The sequence below is a fragment of the Balaenoptera musculus genome, chromosome 3 (assembly GCF_009873245.2).
Source record: "Balaenoptera musculus isolate JJ_BM4_2016_0621 chromosome 3, mBalMus1.pri.v3, whole genome shotgun sequence".
In the NCBI taxonomy this organism is placed as follows: domain Eukaryota; kingdom Metazoa; phylum Chordata; class Mammalia; order Artiodactyla; family Balaenopteridae; genus Balaenoptera; species Balaenoptera musculus.
The window spans coordinates 36,694,142-36,717,885 of NC_045787.1; the positions used below are offsets into that span (position 1 = coordinate 36,694,142).

The 23,744-nt window shown below is 35.6% G+C and overlaps 1 protein-coding gene across 1 annotated transcript in view; it reads right to left on the bottom strand.

The window, feature by feature from the left end:
* HCN1 (hyperpolarization activated cyclic nucleotide gated potassium channel 1) overlaps window positions 1–23,744 on the bottom strand; it is a 373,683-nt gene that overhangs the window by 309,137 nt on the left and 40,802 nt on the right. Inside the window, exon 2 of the mRNA XM_036845442.1 lies at window positions 16,186–16,609. Coding sequence (XP_036701337.1) covers window positions 16,186–16,609 — 424 coding nt within the window. The remainder of the gene's footprint in view (window positions 1–16,185; window positions 16,610–23,744) is intronic.

Below are 23,744 nucleotides of genomic sequence, written 5' to 3' on the forward strand. Positions count from 1 at the left end.
AACTGAATGGAGGAATGGATAAATCCAAAATTATAGTTGCATATTTTAATATCCCTCTCTCAAGAATTGCCAGAACAAGCAGTCATAAAATCAGTAAGACTATAAACAATTTGAATAACAGTATTAATTGCCCTAATTGATCATTGTAGAACGTTCCAACCAATAACAGCAGAAGACACATTTTTTTCAGTGCATATAGAACATTCACTAAGATAGACCTATTCTGGGCCATAAAACAAGTCTCAATAAATTGGAACAAGATATAGAATTCAAAAATTACTAAAGATATGATAATATTTAGTGGTAATATCTACAGAGTCTATAATTATATTTGATTTTTAAGTACTTTTCAAGTCTGAATTATTTTAAAAATGAAGTCCAAACAAAAGTAATATATTCTAAGGAAAAAAGATATATTATGAGCCACACTTAAGATTTGGTTGTTTAATGCTTGCATTTCAAGAGTTCTCAAGATTTCCAGTATAATAAATTTTCTTTGTAAAATAATTATTCTGATACCATCACATATTTGTAACACTTATTGTTTTATATTTGATTGGGCAAAGGTCTAAAATTTAAGCATTGTAATTCTTTTTAGCATGGATAAGAGACTGAATTATGCAAATATTCATCCATATTTAATAAATGACTAAACTCACACTAAATCTGATGTTTTAAAGCTTGGAAATCAGTACTTCCATTAATAGAGTGATTTAAATTCCTGTTAAGGTTGAGTTCACTTACAAAACTAAGTAAAATAAGGATTGCTTTATAATTGATACACCCAAGAGGCATCTCTGAGGGAGTCACCCAGGGTAAGTGTCAGTTCCCTTTGATGCCTAAAGAAATGTCCATCAGTTTCCTAAGCACTTTGTGAGTTTAGGAAGAATGTCATGAGGTAGTACTAATATTGGCACCCCAATACCTCATCTCTTGTCTAAATTACAGCACATGCCACTGATTGGAGACCCTACCTCAAATCTTATCTGTCTCATTTCCAGACCATTTGTATGCTGTTTTTGGTCATGTTTACACCTAATACAGGACAGCAGAGAAGGAGCAAGACCTATTCGTTAAAATTTTGGATCATGTAGTAGACTGTAAGCTACTATTTAAGAATAAAAACTATTTTTTGTGTACTGTTATAATCTATATGCATAGCATATAGTTTGAGTCCATGATATTTTTATTCAATAAAACAAAAAAGGATTAATAGGGGGCTTCCCTAGTGGCGCAGTGGTTGAGAATCTGCCTGCCAATGCAGGGGACACAGGTTCGAGCCCTGGTCTGGGAAGATCCCACATGCCGCGGAGCAACTGCGCCCGTGAGCCACAGCTACTGAGCCTGCGCGTCTGGAGCCTGTGCTCCGCAACAAGAGAGGCCGCGATAGTGAGAGGCCCGCGCACCGCGATGAAGAGTGGCCCCCGCTCGCCGCAACTAGAGAAGGCCCTCGTGCAGAAACAAAGACCCAACACAGCCAAAAATAAATAAATTAATTAATTAATTTTTAAAAAAAGGATTAATAATTTAATAAATAACTGATATAATCACTATATTATAGAAAAGTACATGTTTTCTCCATCATTACATCATTCACTAGCTAGAAGGTTGTTTATCTAAGACCAGAAATATTCATGACAGAAAAACAATGGGATGATCAAGCAGACCCCTGATTTTATTTTGAATAGACCCAAGTTTATATGCAAATTAGCCACAGGCCAACTTAGTGATCCATTCCAGACACACCCTGTCTCCATCCCTCGGCTATTCCAACTCCTGAAGTAATGCTATCAAGCAGAGAGCTCCAGCTCTGTGCCTCCCAGGTACACGGTGGGATTGCTCTTCTTGACGTCTTGTGGCTAGGTGAGGTCATGTGACAAATCTGGGCCAAAGAATTATAGAAAGTAATATATATCACTTTGAGTCAGATCATTTAATTGCCCACCAAGACCCTACGACGAGAAGCTACTAAGATATCTTGGGCCAAGTGATAACACTCTCAACACTAAAAAACAAAAAGAAAATTTTGTCTTCATGAAGTCATTAATAACTCACAGACCACACACTGGGGAATATTGAATAAGATTTCTAAAAACTCAGAGCATGAGGGAAACACTTCTAAGGAAACCCTCTCCCAAATTTGATGACATCTTGATTTTGTTTTGCAGCCACAAGTTTGTAATGACAACATGCTTACGTGACTGAACTGTGAGAAAATTATTTTGATTTTTTTCTTTGGAAAAAACATTGAGCTATTTTCCTTTAAGAAAATTTTAGTAGCATAATTTGGGAGAAAATGTTTATAGAATAATTGTGAAATTTTATCACATTTAAATTGTATTTTTAACCTGAAGCATTTCCTTTCCACATCAAATAAAATAACTGAATAAAATAAATTATCATCTGAAGATCTGTATCAGGTGAAAAGGAAAACAATCTGATAAGTTTGGTCTTGAAAATTGAGTAAGTTATTTTGCCAATTTGGAAGTGTTCTATTTTGAATTAGTCATCTCTTTAATTGCTTTTATTTTTTTCATACGAGTATTTATTTTTTCTCTGTTTTGGAAGGCAGAAATAAAATGATATAGCAATTAATGAATAGATAAAATAAATGGTTCTCCAACCAAGGGGTGGATCACACTGGTTTTTTCACCCCCAATACTCCATCCCTCAGATGAAGAAATAATGGAACATATAGTACCTTAAGTCCTGAAATAGGATGTATTGGCCTTATGTGAAGGCTCCACAGTGTCTGTGTCTCTCCTGACACAAGAATTATATTTCTTTTTTCCCAGCTGTAATAAAATGACTAATAAATACTTTCCTTACACTCTTGGTTAGCAAATCTTCTAATGGGAAATGTGACAGAAGAGGACAGGGAAAAATTTCCGCTTCCGTAAAGTAAAGATGATAAAAGAAACTCATAGTATTGACAGGACCTTTCTTTCTCAGGAGGCAGGGAAAGGAGTTGATTTCCTGAGGGCTACAAATAGAACTAGGGACATCTGACCTCTCAGTTCTTCAAAGAACAGGTGTCTAACCCAAGATTCTGGGTAATTTCACTGCTTGCTGCATCTCTCAACAACAAGAGTAATAACAACAACAATAAAAACAATATTAATAAACAGTTGTTCTTGAGAATAGTTTTGGGTGGAAAGAATTCATTCCCTTTGCAGGTGAAATCTATCAACACACAGATTCATGAGGGAAAGAAAGCCACAGCAGTACCTGCACCAGTCACCCATGTTACAAGTGACTCAACGCAGGAAGAAGCTGGGAGGCCACAAAGCGGACAAAAATATACGTATGTGCGAAAGTGGAGAAAACTCAAGCATTTTGAATGGAGCTGCTGTTTCCATAACTACAGAATAACTGATTTGCTCTTGGGCACCCAGGTCCCTGAATGCATTTCAGCCTCTTGATATCTGATAGGGATTGTTCATTTAGTAATTGTGAAGACACATTTTCTGGTTAGGAGTCTTGCGCAAAAGCATCCGTACTACAGAAAAGAGGACAAGAGAGTGAGCAAGCGAGAAACTATGTTCCTTTTTGTTAAATTCTCTCACTAATTACAGGGTTTATAATACTGTGTATGAAGTTTAAATATAATGTCCTTTCTGCTTCCTACAAAATGTTCTACATTTAGAAATCTTTCATCAGTTTGTATGATTTTAATGAAATGAAAATGTTTCATAGTCCAGTAATGGGGACTCATTTTGCAATCTCAACACAGTATTAATATTACTTTAAATAAAATTGTTTCTACTGTTTGTAAAACTCAACAAATTTTACGTTTTAGTGAAGCATGGTATTTTACAGCTCATTCTATTTCAACTCATTAATCAAAGGAGATTAAATATCTGACCCAGACACCACCACTCCCCACTCCTGCTCCTTTAGCAGACTTAGTGAATTGATTGCGGAGGCCTTTCTGCCTTAGCTGAGATACAGTCTTATAATCATTCTCAAAATCTTCCATTCAAAAATTTCTAATAGATATCTGTCATGATTGTTGATTTCCTTTTCTAATTCCTCCACTAGATTACAAAATCCCTTTTAGCAGTAGTCTTGATTATTCATCTTTGTATCCCTATATGTAGTACAGTGCTCAGCAAATTAATTGCCTAGCAATTAAAATATATTAAATACTATATCTGATAATAATATAAAGATATGAAGTTCACAAATGAGATCAGGAAAGTAATTACCTAGTCGCTTATTTTTCGTTAGAATGGTTAGTATGTGATTATACATACAATGTTTAATTGGATGTACAGAATCATACATTTAAGAAATGTGCTACTAAACAGAATTCTTTCAAAAACAGTAGCATTTTTCTAGGACATGTGCTAACTAGAAATTTTTTTCATCTGTAACCACAGAGTCAGCTTCTAATTTGAAGACACGGGAGATTTTTGGAACATCTGAAATAACAATTCAACTAAATGGAAAAGGGGATGGATGATTCAGCTGGTAAAATTCCCAGAAATAACAGTTAGAAACATTAAAACATTTGTCTTTGACATTAGGCAAATACTGGTAATACGGCAACAGGGAAAGACTTCAGCAAAACTGTGAATTTTTTTTTTATCACTTGCTGGTGTCTTTCTGTCTCCTCTGCAGCCCAACTGAACTTCTCAAATGTGGTAGACCCCTCTCTCACACACATGCACCTCTCACTCAAGTTGTGAAACCCATATTCATATACCTATATTTTTTTGTGTAAGAATTACTCTCAACTACTTGCAAATTACTCTCACTACCTGCCAACAAATTGCCCACTAAAATGTTACCTGGTAATGGCTTAAACTATATTTGAAGTTCTATAAGAACTTTTGTTTCTTGAAGAAACAGAAATGAATCATTCCCCAATGGTGAAATTTTAGTCATTAATGTCACAAGTCTCAAGATATGTCTGAAAACAGAAAACTAGTCACTTAGAACTTCTAGAGTCCACTACTCATAACTTGGCTTTGTGTGTGTCAGGGTAGTAAATACGTATACAATTTTTTGAATCCATTCATGTTCTAATATTTTTCTAAAATGATTAATATATGTGCGCCTAAGATATCATAAATCTATCAATAACTCTTTCCTAACAAATTTTATTAGCATTTTTTACTAATTATTGTCATCACAAAATTATTCTGCTTCTACAACAACCATATGCCAGGGGGGAAAGGGGAGATAAACCTACGCCAGGTTAAGGACCATCTAAGTTTGCATTTCTCTGAATTTCAGATTGAATAAAAATGGAGAAGCATTTTAAATTGTACAGTTTTTTTTTTTGGTTTTTTTTTGGCTGCGTTGGGTCTTCATCGCTGCGCGCAGGCTTCCTCTAGTTGCAGCGAGTGGGGGCTACTCTTCGTTGCGGTGCACGGGCTTCTCATTGCGGTGGCTTCTCTTGTTGCAGAGCACGGGCTTCTAGGTGCACAGGCTTCAGTAGTTGCAGCATGAAGGCCCTAGAGTACGTGGGCTTCAGTAGTTGCAGCATGCTCAGTAGTTGTGGCGCGCAGATTCAATAGTTGTGGCTCGCAGGCTCTAGAGTGCAGGCTCAGTAGTTGTGGCGCATGGGCTTAGCTGCTCTGTGGCATGTGGGATCTTCCCGGGCCAGGATCGAACCCGTGTCCCCTGCATTGGCAGGAGGATTCTTAACCTCTGCACCACCAGGAAGTCCAACTGTACAGTATTATTAACACCTGTGAATTTGAATGCTTGTGATTCAATGTCAGTCAGTTGGAAGAAGTTGTTCTGAATGTTTATCCTTCTCCTCAGTATCACAGAGATTATTATTTTCACACAATGGAGAACTGCTTCCCATACTAAAACAGTGTAGCCTCCACAAAATTAGTTGATTCCCCAAACATTTCTGTTAGATACTCTTAGGGAGTTACAGCTCTTGGATTCTACACACTATCACAATCCGAATTCTACCTTTATACTCTGGTATGATGCCAAATATTGAAGAGGATAGGAGTTTCATTTTTTTCAGGGATTCTGTGAAAAAGATAGTAAAATAATTTGACTGGCTAATTATATCTCACATCACTATGCTCTTTAGACTTTCAATTTAAAGTTTACAAAGCACTTTCATATGAATTTTCTTTTTTATTATTAAAACAACCATATGAGCCAAGTAGAAGCTATCATCCACATTTTTTAGATGAGAGAAAAGTATCTAGAAATGACTTGTGCAAGGTACTCCTGACTTTCATTTCAATTCAGCTGAATTTCCTTTATTTCATATGTTCACCCAGCTCATATCTCCACATCAGTAACAGTGAAAAAAGCAGCACATTGAAATAATCAGCATATAATTGCAAATATTCCCACTGATGACCAACCTTAATGGAAAACCATTTTGATTCCACCACTCCTGACAAATAAGATTATCTCAAAATAGCTACTATTCTCTTCCTTCACAACTGCTTTAAATGATATGAAACTATGGGACCAGTTTCCAGAATCCTTGCTCAATGTCTACTTTCACTTTAAGACGTAGTAAGAAAAAGATTTTGCCTCTCTTTTTAAAAAAATGGCCTAAATGGTAGACGTAACTCAAAATAGCCACCAGAATTATATAACCAACCAAATGTATTTCCCTTTCACACTAAAACACGACTTCTCTAATACAAAATCTAAAGTGTATACATCAGCAAGACAGAAAGAGAAGTCAAAGTAGGTCTCTCTCATGCATTACTCAGTGCAATTCAAGGGTTCTAATTTTATTTATTCTTGAGCTTTCATAACACAGTTAATAATGTCTTATAAAACTGACTTTCTGTGACAAATTCTCATGTATTTCAATGACTGTGCTTTGCTCAATGAAATTTGAATTAACTACTACTTTTGACATAATGCAAGCAAAACTTTGTTTTCCAAAATATTTCAAATTAATAAAAACACTTTTGACATTGTATCTGACTAAAGTGAAAGACTGACTTGTTAGAAACTGACAATAAAAAAGCACATATTTTCCCTCTGTGATTAGATATTCAACATTTCCTTCAGAGATCAGTTAAATTTCACCTCATTGTTTGTAACAACAAAATATTCTTGGGTGCCACTGTATCATTTTCCAATTTAAGTCATGTCTCTTCACACCTCCTTTTTGTAGACAGGTGCATCACAGTATGTATACAAGACTAAAAACAGTGGCCTTTTCAGTTGAGATAATTATCCAGATAATTAAAGTAACACAGTATAAAGTGTTTTTATGAAACACTCTGGCAGTTGAACTAGAATTCAAGTTTAAAACAGAATCACATCACAAATTTTGGGTCCGGTACTCAGGAACCAATGGCATTCCCAGTTTGCACTCTAATAGCACACAGATGAGCCTAAAATAGCAGCACACATAATACATGTTATGTCTGCATGCACAATGAAATGAAAAACTGATACATTTCTCTAGAAATTCTGGAGAAATGAAAGGCTGAATGCACTGTGTCCTAAATTAGCCTGACTCATTTACTGCTTCAAATCTTTACTTGGTATATTTTGGACAGAAATAATGCATAATAGTATTTATAATGCTTCTAATATTTAGAAAGGCAGTAAGCACACTAAAGGGCCAAGAGTTGAACTGTCTGTTGAGATTTTACATATTTTAAACTAGTGGAGACTTTTATGATAACAATAATGCACATTTCTATAAACGTTATAGTTTCTAAGTATGTTCAACAATTACATCTCATTTGAGCCTCAAAGCCATTCTATGAGATTGGGCAGAAAATCACTATCATCCCCATCTATAAATGATGAGCTAGATTGAATTCATCCACGATTTCTCAGTTCTCTTAGAATATTTCCCTGGCTTACCCACTTGGAAGGATATATACTTTCAAGCTTGGTTTTCAAAGTGGCCACATTTATTAGGATGCCTTATTTAGAGCCTCTCCTCTACCCTCTACCACACTCTCATAGTACATTTCTCTCTTTTGTTTTTTTCTATACCATAAATGCTTCTAATATTGGATTTAAGACACTCTACTGTTTTTCTTACATGTTTGATTGTTTACATATCTGCTGAATTGAAATTCCCTTGAGGGCATAATTTAACTCATTTAGCAAGTATTCTTGTGCCCCATTATTTTCCAGACACTACGCTAGCAGCTGAAGATACAGGAAATCTATGGTTTCTGCCCTTCTGGAGCTTAATATATAGTTGGGAAGGCAGAGTTTAAGAAAATTACAAAAGTGATGAATGTTACAAAGCAAAAGCATGTGAGGCTATTTCAGCATACTACAGTTGGAACTAACATTACCTGAAAGATTCGTTAATTCCACCCCAGGGTATCTTAAGTTAAAGTCAAAGTCATAGCAACAAAATGTGATGGATGAATTGGGGTTGGCCAAAGGAACAGAGTTCTAGGAAAAGTGAACAACACTTGTAAAGGCCTTAAATCAGTATATGTGACAAACATAAAGAGGTTCAGACTAGTTAAAAATTAATGAGCAAGGGACTTCCCTGGTGGCGTGATGGTTAAGAATCCTCCTGCCAATGCAGGGGATGCGGGTTCGATCCCTGGTCCAGGAAGGTCCCACATGCCGAGAAGCAACTAAGCCCGTGTGCCACAACTACTGAGCCTGCACTCTAGAGCCCGTGAGCCACAACTACTGAGCCTCCATACCACAACTAATGAAGCCCGTGCGCCTAGAGCCCGTGCTCTGCAACAAGAGAAGCCACCGCAATGAGAAGCCCGCGCACCACAACAAGTAGTAGCCCCTGCTCACCACAACTAGAGAAAGCCCGCGTGCAGCAACAAAGACCCAACGCAGCCAAAAATAAATAAATTTATTAAAATAATAATAATAATAATAATAATAATAATGAGCAAGCAGTTTTCCAGGCTGACATGGGAAAAGAATCAGATTTCAAAGGACCTTGAATTTTGGAATTTGTCCTTATGATACTGAAACACCATAGAAATATTTTCAGCAGGTAAATGATATGGTAATATTTGCTCTTCAAAAACGTCACTTTTGAGGCCCTAGGAAGATAAGCAAGGGAGAATTTTTAAACCTAGTAATGACTCTACTATAAAAATGCAAATGAGAAATGACTGATGTTGGCTTGGACTAGGATGGTGATAGAGAGGACTGAGTGAAGGAATATTAGAATTCAAACCACATTCCAAGAAGTAGAACCAGTAGAACTTGGTTACTGTTAGCTATGGAGAATGAAAGCGGAGAAGTCAAGGATACCTCTTAGATTTCTGAATTGAGCAACAGGAAACAAGAGAGAAGGAGACTTGAAGGGGAAATGAACATACTGAGCTTGAGGAACTCACAAGATATCTTTATAGAGATGTCATGTAGATTTTGAGGCATAAGGGTACATAGTTTGGAAATTTGGGATTTGAGTCTAGTTACCAACATATAGCCAAGGAGGCATATAAACACATGCAAAACAGGAACATAGATTGGGCAATGATGGGGCATTAAGAAATTCTAATGTTTTAATATTAAAATAGAGTCCTGGACATTTCAAATTTGATCTTATATTTTAGCATTAAACTGACATCTCTATGTCAAAAGCATCAGGATTATATAGATCTGCTGCAAGGCACTAACCAAAAAGCATTCATAAAATTATATATCTTACACCTAACACACACGCACACACACATACATCCACACATACTTTGTCAATCTTTTTTTAATTGTCTTGACTTAATAATACTGCCTATCCAAATAGAACTCATTACACCGTACATTAGAACTTCAGGGTGTCTGTTAAAATACCATCTTAAAAAAAGACACAGTATAATATTGAAAACAATTCTCTTGGAATAAAAATGATTTTTTAGAGAATGAACTTAACAAACTCTTTCTTTAACCTGAGGAGAAAGTATAGATAAAGAGAAATAATCTTTACATATATGTATATTCATTGTCATCTATTTTATCTAGACATAGATAGCCAAGCAATTAGGTGATTCTAAGAGAGTATAAATGAATAATTTCAAAGAAGACAGTTTTGGTATTTCAGAATATAGAACTCTGAAGTAATACAACCAATAGAGGACACCTAGTGGTCTTTAGCAGAATCGATATTTGCCTGAAAAAAATATTACGCAACTCACACACACATAATAATGTTTTTGTTAGTCAATGTACTAATCTGAGAAAGATGACATCATGAATACTCATATGTATAAATATTATAGGCATACATCAACTTGAATACTTCAAATAATTTCCATATATCTAATTTCCTTTGAACTTCACAACTGTTCTATTAAGGTTGTAGGCATAAAAAAGTCACTTTAAGCGTTTTCCCCTAGATTAAATAGAAAATAAAAGGCACAATTTGAATAAACATCCGTAAGTGCTAATTTCTAGCACAGGATCCATTTTACACTATCACATTTCTGGTGGTGTGAAATACAAAACTCAAATATAATTGTATCAATAATATAATATAATTATATTAACACATTGTTAATATATTATTCTATTAATGATTATTAATTATATCAAATATAATTAATATTTAAATTTTATAACATTACAAAAAATACTTCATATAAGGCCTTATCATATTTTATTATTTGATACAAATATTTCAATGGCAAGAATACTTGGCAAAGATAAACCTCCCTTTAGATATCTAAAAAGTATCCTGCCTGACGCTAGCTATATATAAAAAATGCAAATGTGTGATGAATCTCTCTCTTAACTGATATTTTTAGTTCCATCCTCAGTTGTCTCCAATCCTGTTGACTCTGCAGTATTCTAAAATGCAGATCCCTCAGCTAATATGCCTCAGTGACACCTTACTGAGTGAGCCCATCATTAGCACAACTTCTTGTCATACCTCCAAACTCACTGCCTTTGCAACCTAGGTTCTAGAGATGCAGAACTGTGCTAGGCTGCTTATGCTTCATGTCTTACTGACTGTACTCCTCTACCCCCTTTTCTTCACCTTAGTAAATAAAATAAAATTCACCTCCAGCTTCAAAACTCAGTTCAAGTATCTCTGAGGCTTTCTTCTCCTGCAAAAAAAGCTGTGTTGTTCACTCCCTCTTTTATGCCATCACTTACCGCACCATCTGTGATTATTTGTTCACATGTTTGTTTTTCCTGCAAAGCTGAGATATGCTTTGTATTCTCATGTTTAGCATCTGCATATAGGAGTTATTCAGTAAATGCTTGGGAGTGAAGAATGAATATACCTTTGCAATTATTTAATGGATTTAGAACATGGAGCGTTGCTATGTAGTAAGCAGATAGGTATACTCAGATAGCCTATTGTGTTTAGAACTCTATACTAGTGTACAGGGAGATTCAAGGGCAAAAAGGTGACCTTGACTCTTCCCTACAGACATTTATGCCCAGGAAAAGAAAAGGAAATGCATATATAAGTAAGTATTCACAACCCAGCTATGGGCACGAACAAATGCACGCAGAGACAGTAGAATTGTTCAAAGTAAAATATTGACCATTATAACGCAGTCCATCAATGCAGAATATTTTCTGGAGATGAGTTTGAGCATAAATTTTAAATGAATAATAGAAAAAGAAAGGCTTTCCAAATCTGAGGTGTGGCACATGCAAAATTACCAGAAGCAGAAAAAAAAAATCATTCTCTGCCAGAAGCATTATAAAACTAAAAAACAAACAGAAAATAGCTGTTGGGCGCAAATATGAAGTGACAATGGTGAGACAGGGGAATGGTTTGCTGGAGAGCCTTGAAGGCACTGCAAAGAAACACAGATTTGATGTGATAGGCAATAGGGAACCTCCCTAAGTTCTAGCAGAGGGCAGGTTTAGGAAAACACTGGTGTTTGCTTATGGCAAGTCTTAGAATTCTATGTGTTTTCTACAAGATGGAAGTAGTTATAATATGAATTGCAATTTATAGCAAGAGTTAGTTTCTAATCTAAACCAATTAGAATGCTAAAATTAACCAAAGACAGAAACTGCAGTCTGTATTAGCTCCCTGTAGAATAATTTCTTTATTAATGTTCTGTTGTTAAACATAATTTGTACATAAATTTGCCTCTAAGCCAACATAAAAATCTAATACTGATTGCTAGAAGGGCATTGCAATGTTCCAGACACATTATGCATCTGAAATTGCTATAGACATACTTGAAGATCAGAACCACAGCCCTCTTCCTTGCCTCAAAATAAGCAAGTTATTTGTGATAGGTCTAAAATCTATACAAGGAAAGTTGAGGGGATAGCAAATGAAGAATGGAAAATAAAATATTATAGGTATGTATTCCAAAGCCATAGTTATTATAGGAGCTTCATGTGTTTGCCATCCAGTTTTAATATTGCCCTTGAAGAATTTCCACTTTCTGTGACATTGAAGCCTACAAATCGATAACCATTACAGAGTAATATAGCAGCTATAGCATTCAAGGTTCCTGGAACTCCTCACCTTTAAATAATCTCCTATTTACTAAGCTCTTCATCTACGCTTTATCTCTTCAGTGGCTGGTGATTGTCAAAAATTGTAAATAATATTCCATTTAATTTCTGAGGATTTCCTCACCATATGTCTCTTTTAGGAGGATCACAGAGAACGGGTTCCCTGTGATAGGTTACAAAAGAGCACTCTGGCCCAGGTCACTGACTTCACTTGAAATACAACAATAACAACAACGTTGAATTAAGGGAATGATTTTTTTTAAGCCAAAATACAAGAGTGGGAGAGATTCACCTCTGTTTTCGGGCGATTACAGGAAAAGGAATTTTTTGACCTGATTTATCTAAACAATTGCCCCAGATTTTCACCTCACCTGGCCATACATGTAAAGTTTCAGTACAGTGTCAGAGAGCTCTAATTTTGCATCCTAAAGCCATTGATCTTATCATTGCCTCATGAAAACAACTTTCCCCCTGACTTCTTAACACCATGTGTTTCATAAATCAGTTGGCCAAATCAGTTCTTTCCTCCTATATTAGCCACTATATTCAACTTTAGCAAGGATAGTAACATAAGGGCTAAATTTTAAAGTTTCTGTATTTCATTCACAATATTTCTCTAATTTATCTGGCTTTGGCACTTCCTGTTGTTTATCAGTTGAACTAATTCAGATAGGAAAAAAAAAATGTCTCATTGAAGATGGAAGCAGTTTCCTATAGAAGGCAGCCACTTTCCTTGGGAATGATTCATTTAAAACGGTGGCAGCTCCCAGACTTCACACATTACTTCCCCAAATTTGCTGAATTTAACATTAGCCAGCTTGGTACTAAAACACTCAGAACTCAAAGACATGTGGGTGAACCCACATCTTCCTCTGTACTCTTATTCCAAATGCGCATAGAGCAACCTGATTATTTGTTGTGTTTCTACTTGTAAACACATCCTGGTGGCATTTATAAAACTCAGGTAGAGCTTTACCAATTTGGAACCATTCAAGTTTCTTTGTGACTTTGGTTTCAATCACGCAGGTGATGAAATAATGAATCCATATTAAATTTTGGGTTAATTACTACTGTATTTTTTCTCTGCTCAGCAGTGTTACTAACAGACATTAAATATCCATGATATATGTGATATTATATGGGGATATCATATAATCAAGAAAACATTCTTCATGAAGTGAGCTTATGATTCATTTATTATCAAGGTCATTTATTTATAAGAAAGATCTTGCCAACTCACAACTCTAGCGTGAATGGGTTTGGTTACCAAATGTCTGTAAGTGCATATTAAATTGCATTTTACAGGAATGATGGCAGTGAGCTGATGCTCCTGAATTATATCCTGGCATCTTTGAAACACCATCAAGTTACACAGACCTAGGTGTCTGTGACCGCTGCCAGAAACTAGAGGACAACAGTATTAAAAAGTGTGCTCTTCTATGACTGAATAGCCTGCCATTTTATCTGGTAGAATGCCATCTGTTCATCCTTCTGCCATTCTCTAGGGTAACTGGGTTCAAACTACAAGACACTGAAAATAGTCGCATTGCCCACTGTATTTTTATTTGACTGAGTATTTATGTCAGTGACTTTTCTTCTCACAGGCTACTCATTACAATATTTTTTGTGACCATGCTTTAAGAGGCAAATATTCAGATTTTATGTTGCTTGGACCACAAAGTTTAGTTAAGAAAAGTTTCCTACAATTTTTGATTATATATATAAAATGGTGCAATATTAAGGTATTTCTCATTAAAAGAATATATATGTTACGGTGAGAAGCTATATGGTTATGTGGTTAAGAGCTTTGCCAAGGTCAGGTCAGGTTGTCAAGGTCAGGTTGCCAAGGTCAGAATCCCAGCTCCACCTATTACTAACCCTGTGAATCTGGGCAAGTTACCAGAGTTATTAGGAAGATTCAATGAACTAATCCATGTAAAGAATCAAACATATTACTTGAGATATAATAAGCCATCAATAAATATTAGCTATTTTTATCAATAATCACCTTGTTTTGATATTAACATTAGCATAATAATGTTTGAAAACCAAACATTTTTTACATGTTAGATGGAATGTGCTATATAGAGACACATTATAAGATGAATCCAATTTCTCACATGTGCTTCATCTGATTTTAAATATAATCTGTATCCATATTTTAAGAATGATTCATTTTTATGTCTTTTTAGCAGTGTCTTATGCAGTGTCTTATTATTGTATGTCATTTCCTGAAATCCTAGGAACCAAAATGTCATCAACAAGCACACACAAAACATTGTTACAGTCTCACAGAAAGCAGAGCTAATGTTCACCGAAGTTCTATTTTATGACTTGTTTAAACCTAAATTCCAAAATATAATTCATCCTAAAAAGCATTTCTGTACCTAGTAAAGTGGCGATTAATTTCCTAGCCAATGTATTGTTTTCTTTAGTGCAGGTTTAGGCACTCTGGAGGCCTCTTTGACCCTCATTTTTATGCAGACAATAAAGTTCAAGTTATAATTAATTTTCTTAAGATACATTTAGAAGGAAAAGAAAATCAAAAAGTTAATATGCAGACTCTGAAATCAGGGACATAACCTCCTTTGCTTGGTGATGGTACATTTAACTCAGATCTTTGGAAACTCCAGTTGGCTGAGCCCTTTCAGGTCCCACCAATTGCCTAAGAACAACAGATGCCCTATTCAGCAAAATATTGGCCAGATTCACTGTATTTATTCACTGTAGTATTTGTGTTTTCTACGTAATAATTTCCCTCCGGGGTATGCTGTTTTTCAGTATTATGAAATGAACGAGTAGAGAGAACCAATAATAAATCATTATAGGCAAAGAATAACATTGAGCAAAATTATTATACTAAAATCAGTCTTTACACCTACAACTTGGAAATACTAGAAAAAAATCTGTATTCTTCAAACACAAATTCTCTGAAATTTCAATATTAGAGGAAACATATTCCACATTATTTCACAGAGCTAATGATACAAACTAGGTTAGCAATCAGACCCTACAGCTTTGTCAAAGATGGTACTTGATGTGTTAGATAAAACAAACTAATATTAGATATTAAATAAAAACAATCTTCCATGGTGGAAGAGGGGCAGCACTGGTTAAGATAAAAATTTGTTGATTAAAGTAGATTTGCTTTAAAAAAAGACTAGTATGGAATCTAAAAGAAAAAAAAAATGGTTCTGACGAACCTAGGAGCAGGACAGGAATAAAGACGCAGACGTAGAGAATGGACTTGAGGACACGGGGAGGGGGAAGGGTAAGCTGGGACGAAGTGAGAGAGTGGCATGGACATATACACACTACTAAATGTAAAATAGATAGCTAGTGGGAAGCAGTCACATAGCACAGGGAGATCAGCTCTGTGCTTTGTGACCACCTAGAGGGGTGGGATAGCGAGGGTGGGAGGGAGACGCAAGAGGGAGGAGATATGGGGATATATGTATACGTATAGCTGATTCACTTTGTTATAAAGCAGAAACTAACACACCATTGTAAAGCAATTATACTCCAATAAAGACGTTAAAAAAAAAAAAGACTGAATTGGCATAAGACAATTGTTTTACAATCACTAATTTTTTCACTTCACTCAAATCCAGTATTCGACCATATCTTTTGAGGATACAAATATACCACTTACATACCAAAAAAAAAAAAAAAATGAAATGAAATTTTTCTTTTTGAATTTCATAAAACTCATTATACATAGCACAGTTGTTCATTTTGGAACAGTTATAGTTTAAAATCGCATGATATAGTAGCTTTAAAAATGTAAAAGATATGTCTTACCTCTTCCCACTGATGTATGTATCTAATTAACCTTGAAAGTCGTAATAAACGCAAGAGACTGAGAATTTTTGTAAACCTCACAATGCGAAGTGCCCTGGCTGTCTTGTAAACTTCTGAATCCATTCCTTTTTCTACAATGAGAAAGATATAATCCACTGGGATTGATGAGATGAAGTCAACCACAAACCAGCTTTTTAAATAATTCATCTTGATCACTTTAGGGTCCAGGATGATTTCAGAACTATCTTCATTGACAGTCCCAGTCCTGAAATTCATGATCAAGTCCAAAAGGAAAACTGTATCTGAAGCCACATTGAAAATAATCCATGGTGTTGTTGTCTGTTCTGTAAAGAATGTGATTCCAACTGGTATGATGACCAGATTTCCAACCATCATTATAAGCATTATTAAATCCCAATAAAACCTACAATAAATAAAAAAAATCAGATTTTAAGATGTAGACAATGACCAGCCTGTTCTCCCTGCCCCCCACCACCATAAAAATTATTACTGACTTATGGTTAAATAAATGAGTAGAAGAACAAAATGTCAGTTTGGTAAATTAGATAGCTCCTTCAGTGGCCATAAAGTTAAATCTAAGTAAAATTAATATATTCCTAAAGCAAGGCATTGTGATTACAGAATTCTAAAAATTACTTTCTATAAAATGTTATAGAAATAAATTCATGAACACCCATACCCCCATTTATCTGATAAAGAAGCAAAAATAAACTCCCCTATAGTTAACATACAATATGGATGAAAACAAGGGAGAAGATCCAGAAGATCTATCTTTAAAAAAAGCTACCTTTGAGAAGACACTTTGGAGGTGTTTTGAAGTACTTTATATGTAAAATTACCAATCATAGATTAGAATAAACAGTAATAAATAGGGCACATGAAAAATATTGGTACTGCAGATTTATCTCTAGAACTACAGATTAGGTCAACCATACATTCTAGAACCGCCATAGCTTCACAGCACTCCAAATATTTATGCTTTATTCTTCTTAATTTGAAATGAGAAAACTAATTTTGTTCTGAGGCTGAAAATACTTGAACTGACTCTAGGTTTGAAACCAGAATCTAGCTAAAATTTTTGTCACTGCTTCATTGAACAACTACTTTAAATATATTGCCACTATTTTTCCAAACAATACTTTCCTTAAAAATTCTGATTTAATTTTCAACATAGCTATGATTACTAACTACCTTTTGAAACACTCTTATCCCACCTTATATTAAAATTAGGAAATTTATTCCAGGTTAATATAGCATTAATATATAGTTAATATTTATTAATATAGAATAATTCATCAGGGATTATTGTATTATTCTCATTTGGTTTCGTTCAAAGTCTATTGACACTGTAGTTAGACTAGGTAATAGACTATACTTGTTACAGTATATACTTATAAAAATAAAGAAACAAATCAACTAATACAACTCTATAGTCATAAAATAGTCTCTGGAAACATGAGCTACTTCATTCTAGTCGAAGGTGTACTCTCTTAGCAGTTGTGTTACAAAAATGGTATAAACTTTCATGACATATCTGTTAACCAAGATATTATTTTACATTAATTCTCCTACTTAGACTATTTGGGCTACATTTTGGTAAGGTATATATTTGCATGAACCTTTCAAAGTTATTATCATTCCTAATTATGGGTGACTCCTGGGTTAAAAGTAGTAGTACAAGAAAGAACTACAACAGTCCCACTCTGCCCTTTTTTCTACCCCCCACCCCAGGATTATATAAAAGATAAATGTTTGTCATTTTGAAGATTTCACCAGTCTTTCTGTCAAAACTTACCTATAGAGTTACGGACAAGTATACAAATACCCATGTCAATCATACATCATGCCCTGGCAATTTCTTTTTTTTTTTTTTTTTTTTTTTTTTTTAAATTTTATTTATTTATTTATTTATATATTTATGGCTGTGTTGGGTCTTCGTTTCTGTGCGAGGGCTTTCTCTATTTGCGGCAAGCGGGGGCCACTCTTCATCGCGGTGCGCGGGCCTCTCACTATCGCGGCCTCTCCCGTTGTGGAGCACAGGCTCCAGACGCGCAGGCTCAGTAATTGTGGCTCACGGGCTCAGCCGCTCCGCGGCACGTGGGACCCTCCCAGACCAGGGCTCGAACCCGTGTCCCCTGCATTGGCAGGCAGATTCTCAACCACTGGGCCACCAGGGAAGCCCACCCTGGCAATTTCAATGAAATTTTTTCTCTTTTTTTTCTCCTCTCCTAATGGAAATGCAAAATGTGCCATTTAATACACTAAGGACAGAGGAGAGATGTAGGGCAGATGCAATATTGTAATAGCTGTTTCACAAAAAAGTGACATCACTGAACTCTAAAATGAAATTGTGTGTGCCCTGAGGATTTTCACTTTACTGGATACTCTTATCAGTCTCTTCTCTGCTCTCCTCTCTGCTTTCCCCTGAAAGGCTGCTGTTCCCTTGGGTGTTACACATAGCCCTTTTATCTTCTATTCTACACGTGCTCTTTGGGCAATATTATACACTCATCCATGTCTTTAATGATTAATTCATAACAGATGACTACAAAAGCATTATCTCCAGTCCATTCCTGTATTCTAAGCCTCCTAATCCTTATAATCAGCAGTCTATTAAATCTGTCCCCTTGCATATCTCACACTCATGTCAAACAGCATGCCCAAGCTCAATCTCATCACCTTCCCTCCCACAGACATCCCCCAGATATTCCCTGTGTCAGGGAATGGAACAAAGCTCTACCTGATTTGCAAGCCAGAAACCTTGGAACCATCCTAGATAACCCCTGGCCTGAAATCTACTTAATCTCATTATTCAATCAATTACCGAGGCTTTTTGGTTCTAACATGTAGATGTAAGGTGTATTCATCCATTTGTCCTTTATCATTCCCATTGCAGCTGTCTTCAACCAGAAATTCTCAACAGTTGCTTAATTTAGAGACAAGTTACTTAAATTCTCTAATCTTAAATTTTTTCATTTGTAAAATAAAGATTATTATAGAACCAAATGTGTAGGGTTTTACAGATTTAAAAAAAAAAAACCACTATATGCAAATCACAGCTCCTAGCATAGCACAAGCTGTGGCACATGATGCTGGTAGCATACTTAGTATTCATCTACCTTTCCTTGCTTACCAAAAGAAATCCAATTTGGGGAAAGCAGTCAGCAGCCCTTTGAAAAATACTCACTTTTACATACATGCTTGTATTTCTGTTACTAAGATAGAAGCTATTTTTAAGGAAAACTCATACTCTATCCTTCTCAGTCAACAGAAATGAAAAGGATAAGGTGCCATCCACTCTTTATTTTAGCAATAATGTTTGCCACACCATAGCTTTTTATGTGGTGCTTACTATGGATTGAAGCCATTAGATATCTAAGTATCAATATGAAGCTCAATTAAACCTTATAATTTCCTTTTAAAGTATCATTGACCATATTTTGCAGTCATAAACACAATTCTATAGACTTTGCATAATATAACACTTTCTTTGGTTAACATGGATTCATTCCTCAGCTAGCCAAGGAAAATACAGTTATCACCCACTCTAGAAGTTGCTTTAAAAAACAGCAATGAATATGTTCCTGAAAACTGACCTCATGAGACTCTCATGCCTCCCTGCCCACGAGTTTCTCTTAGCTTTTTGCTCTGAAAATTTCTCTTGGATACTCAGGCCCTCCCTTTTCCTTAACGCTCAACTTCTATGTCTTGTACATTTTATTACAGAATCGTCTTTCCTACCCACTCCCTCTTTGCATTCCCATTGTTACCTCTTTAGTTTGGGCAGAGCTAGCTCTTCCTTGGAATATCTCAAAGAGTCTCCTGTCTATGGAATCTGATCAATTTTACCCGCCAGTCCCAGAGCGACCATTTAACATGTAACTTACCAGGTCAAAACCATCATGGACCCTCTCAATTAAGTAAAAACATCAAGGCATTCCCTGATATAGCCTCCTCCTCCCTTCCCCTTCTCTTCTTTAACCCTTTATGGCTAGTACCTCATAGCTCAAGCAAGAGAGTACTTGCTCTTACCTTGCCATCATGCACACCTAGGTACACATACAGGAGATATGGTTACTTCCATTCTACCTGTTCCTTTTCGTATCAGCATTCTACTTATCCTTCAAGTCCCATTCTGGCAATGAATTTTTTAGGTTTTTTTTTTTTTTACAACCTCCAGAGCAACATTTATTTTCAGTATGCTTCTTATTTCACTTTTGCTTTTGTTACTATTTGCCTTTGTTTCCTCCTTGGATTTAAGTTCTTTGAAGTTCAAAACTATATTGTCTTCTGTTTAACTTCTGTGTAATGTAGACAGTATCCAGGACAGCAAGTGCTAAGAAGATATATTAATTAAATTTTAAGTGGAAACATACACTTCATGAGGATATTTAAAGAAATCCTTTTTTAATAAGTCAAAGGCCATTAATGCAGTAAATACTTTCCTAATATATCTTTTATATAACTCTAGATTTTTACTCATTGAGGGCTTTTATAATATAGAATACATTAAAATAAATAGGAAACAAAGAGATTAAAAATATGTTCTGAGGTCAGACCGCCTGCAAACTAAACAATTTTGGATTTACACCTGGTTTTGAATGTTACAAAAACCCCCTCTTATTCATCTTGCTCTAGAGAGACCGTATTTGTCAAAGATCTTGATTGCACTTTGAAGGCAGCCTAGGGTTCAAATCCTAGTTCCACTAGCTATATGGTTTGGAGCAGGGTATTTAACTGCTGTGAATTTCAATTTTCTCCTACTACTCTCAGAGTTTCTCTTCCAGGAGGACTGCATACAATGATGTGTGCAAAGCATATAGAACCTGTGATATAGAAACTCAACATTGTCTGTAAAACCAACACTCACTGCAAAACCAAGTCTTGACAATTACAGTAGAATAATAACCTAGGTAATCATTTTTACTTCATACTAAAAGTAGATAGAATATACAAAATACAATGGTATTTCAGTCATAATTAATAGATCACTAAAACTATGGTCACTTTAATTACTAATAAATAATTTTCACAGACAAATTATTCTTATGTTAAGAATTCATTTCTCCCATAAGTTTTTAGAAGAGAAAAAGTGGCATTGCAAAGATTAGTCCATGATCTTAACTGTGAAGAATTCAGAATTCAGTCATGCTCCTTTCTTTTTACCCACTTGGATCTCTCTCAGGCTTGTGGTGAATAAAGACCACACTCCTGTCCTAACAAGAATTTCCCACTCTTTCAGGTTCCCCTGCCCCCTTATGACATCTGCTCTAGTTGAAATAATCTGATGTCAGACATTTCTACCCCAAAGCCTTAAAGAGATTTGAACAATTCCCATATTTCACTACTGAAGATACTTATCTTTAAATTTTTATCTCTAAATATTGAGTAAAAGGTTCTCTTCTCCCTTCTCTCTGATGAAATAAATATTTGTCATTAAGTGGAATGGAGGAAGGGACTTCTGGTTAAACCCTGAAATGGTACCAGATTTATACATGGCTATTCTTTTACCTGTTGTTGAAATCAACTGATGCGACAAACCTGTCCCACTATTCACACTTAAGAGTCACTCTTAACAATTATGTCGGGCTTCCCTGGTGACACAGTGGTTAAGAATCGGCTTGCCAATGCAGGGGACACGGGTTTGAGCCCTGGTCTGGGAAGATCCCACATGCCACGGAGCAACTAAGCCCGTGAGCCACGATCACTGAAGCCCGTCCACCCTGGAGCCCGTGGTCCGCAACAAGAGAAGCCACCACAATGAGAAGCCTGCGCACCACAATGAAGAGTAGCCCCCGCTCGCTGCAACTAGAGAAAGCCCTCATGCAGCAACAAAGACCCAATGCAGCCTAAAATAAATAAATAAATTAATAAATTTTAAAAAAAAACAACAACAATTATGTCTTTAGATGTCAAACATAAATTGGGCATACACTTGTAAACCAACTTATTTACCAATCTAAACAAATAAATAAACAAATGTCCAGCTGAATTTACTTTTTATAAAACACATAGTCCTTGCAATTATATTTTAAATTTTATTTAAAACTGATTCAATTTTCAAAAGTCCAATTAACAGCCTGATTATTAGGCACATATCTCTTGAATAATAACAAGAAGTATCTTCTCTTAAATGCTATGTCCTCTTCCTAGTACTATCAGTGGCAATTCACCCCACCAAGTCTCAGCAGCCAACACCTGAGCTTTGATCTAATGGGTTCTCAGACATCCTTTGTCACCTTGCAAACATCATTATTTAGAATATTCACACTAGGGTTGACGTTCTGTAGGACATATGCCTATCCTAAACCTTGCAAAGAAGTTTTCTAGGTCAGGTCTATTATTCAGTCTAATGCCTTGCTATCTCGCAAGGACAAATTCATTGTCTATGGGGGGTGGGGAGTGAAGAGATCAGAAAACACAGACAAGTTAAATATGGGTATTTTGAAGTGAATATACACTAGCTTTCTTAATAAAGATCCCAGTTGTAGGAAAGTTTAGCCTAACTTATGGATAAAACTAACTTAACCCATATTTGAAGACAAATGATTTCTGGTAAATAGCAATTTACCCAATAAGAACTTGAGATGGGTGGGAGGTACATTAGGTTTTAGCTAATCTTATTTATTAAAATGAGCTAATGGGACAGAAATTTAATCCCTACGAAGGTATTAAGATCTGCACCAGTCCAGGAAAAAGTAAACATGTTTTTTCTACTTCCCCCTTCCTCTGAAACTGAACTCTTTTCTTCGTGTGTTAATCTTCTAACTGCCAATATTAACAGCCTCATATTGGTCCATGAACTCTTGTTTGTGGCACTTTACAACTTTGTTCACTCCTCCTACTTGAAACTCTCCCAAATTTTCAGTTTCTGATTCTGCATTTTCATAGTTTCTCACTCATATTTTTATATTAGCAGAAATTAATTTTCCTCAAGCTTTACCTGACTTCTCTTCTTCCACCATTCAAGTTGGCATTCTACATTACTATCTCATCCCACTTTTCATCCCTCTATTCACTCGCTCATTGGTCTCATCAATCGCCACAGGCTAAACTGACATGGTAATGTAAATTGTTCTCAAATCTATCACTGGCCTTAACCTCTGAGATGGAGTCATGCATTTCTAACTACATCCTGCATAGTTAGTGGCCTCTAAGTGTTCCAGTGGAATAGCCATCTAAACAGGCTGAAATCCAAACCAATGAACCTTACGGCCCCAAAATAATTCTCCTGATATTTGTATGTCTGTTTATTGTAGCATAGCTTCTTCCTTTTTTTTTTTCGTTAGCCAGCCACTAGGCATAAAATTTAAAAATTACCCCTGATTCCTCTGTTGGCCCAGCTCTGACCTTTGATCCTTTGCCCAGCCTTACATTCCTTCTAATACAATAGAAGCTTTTCATTTTGCTCCACTGCCATCATCTTCTATGAAGTTTTTATTACATCATTATTCTGCTTACTAATTTTCCTGTTTCTACCTGCCCCAGGAAATTACTTCCTATTTATATCCAACAGACTTTTCCTATTGCTTGCAAAA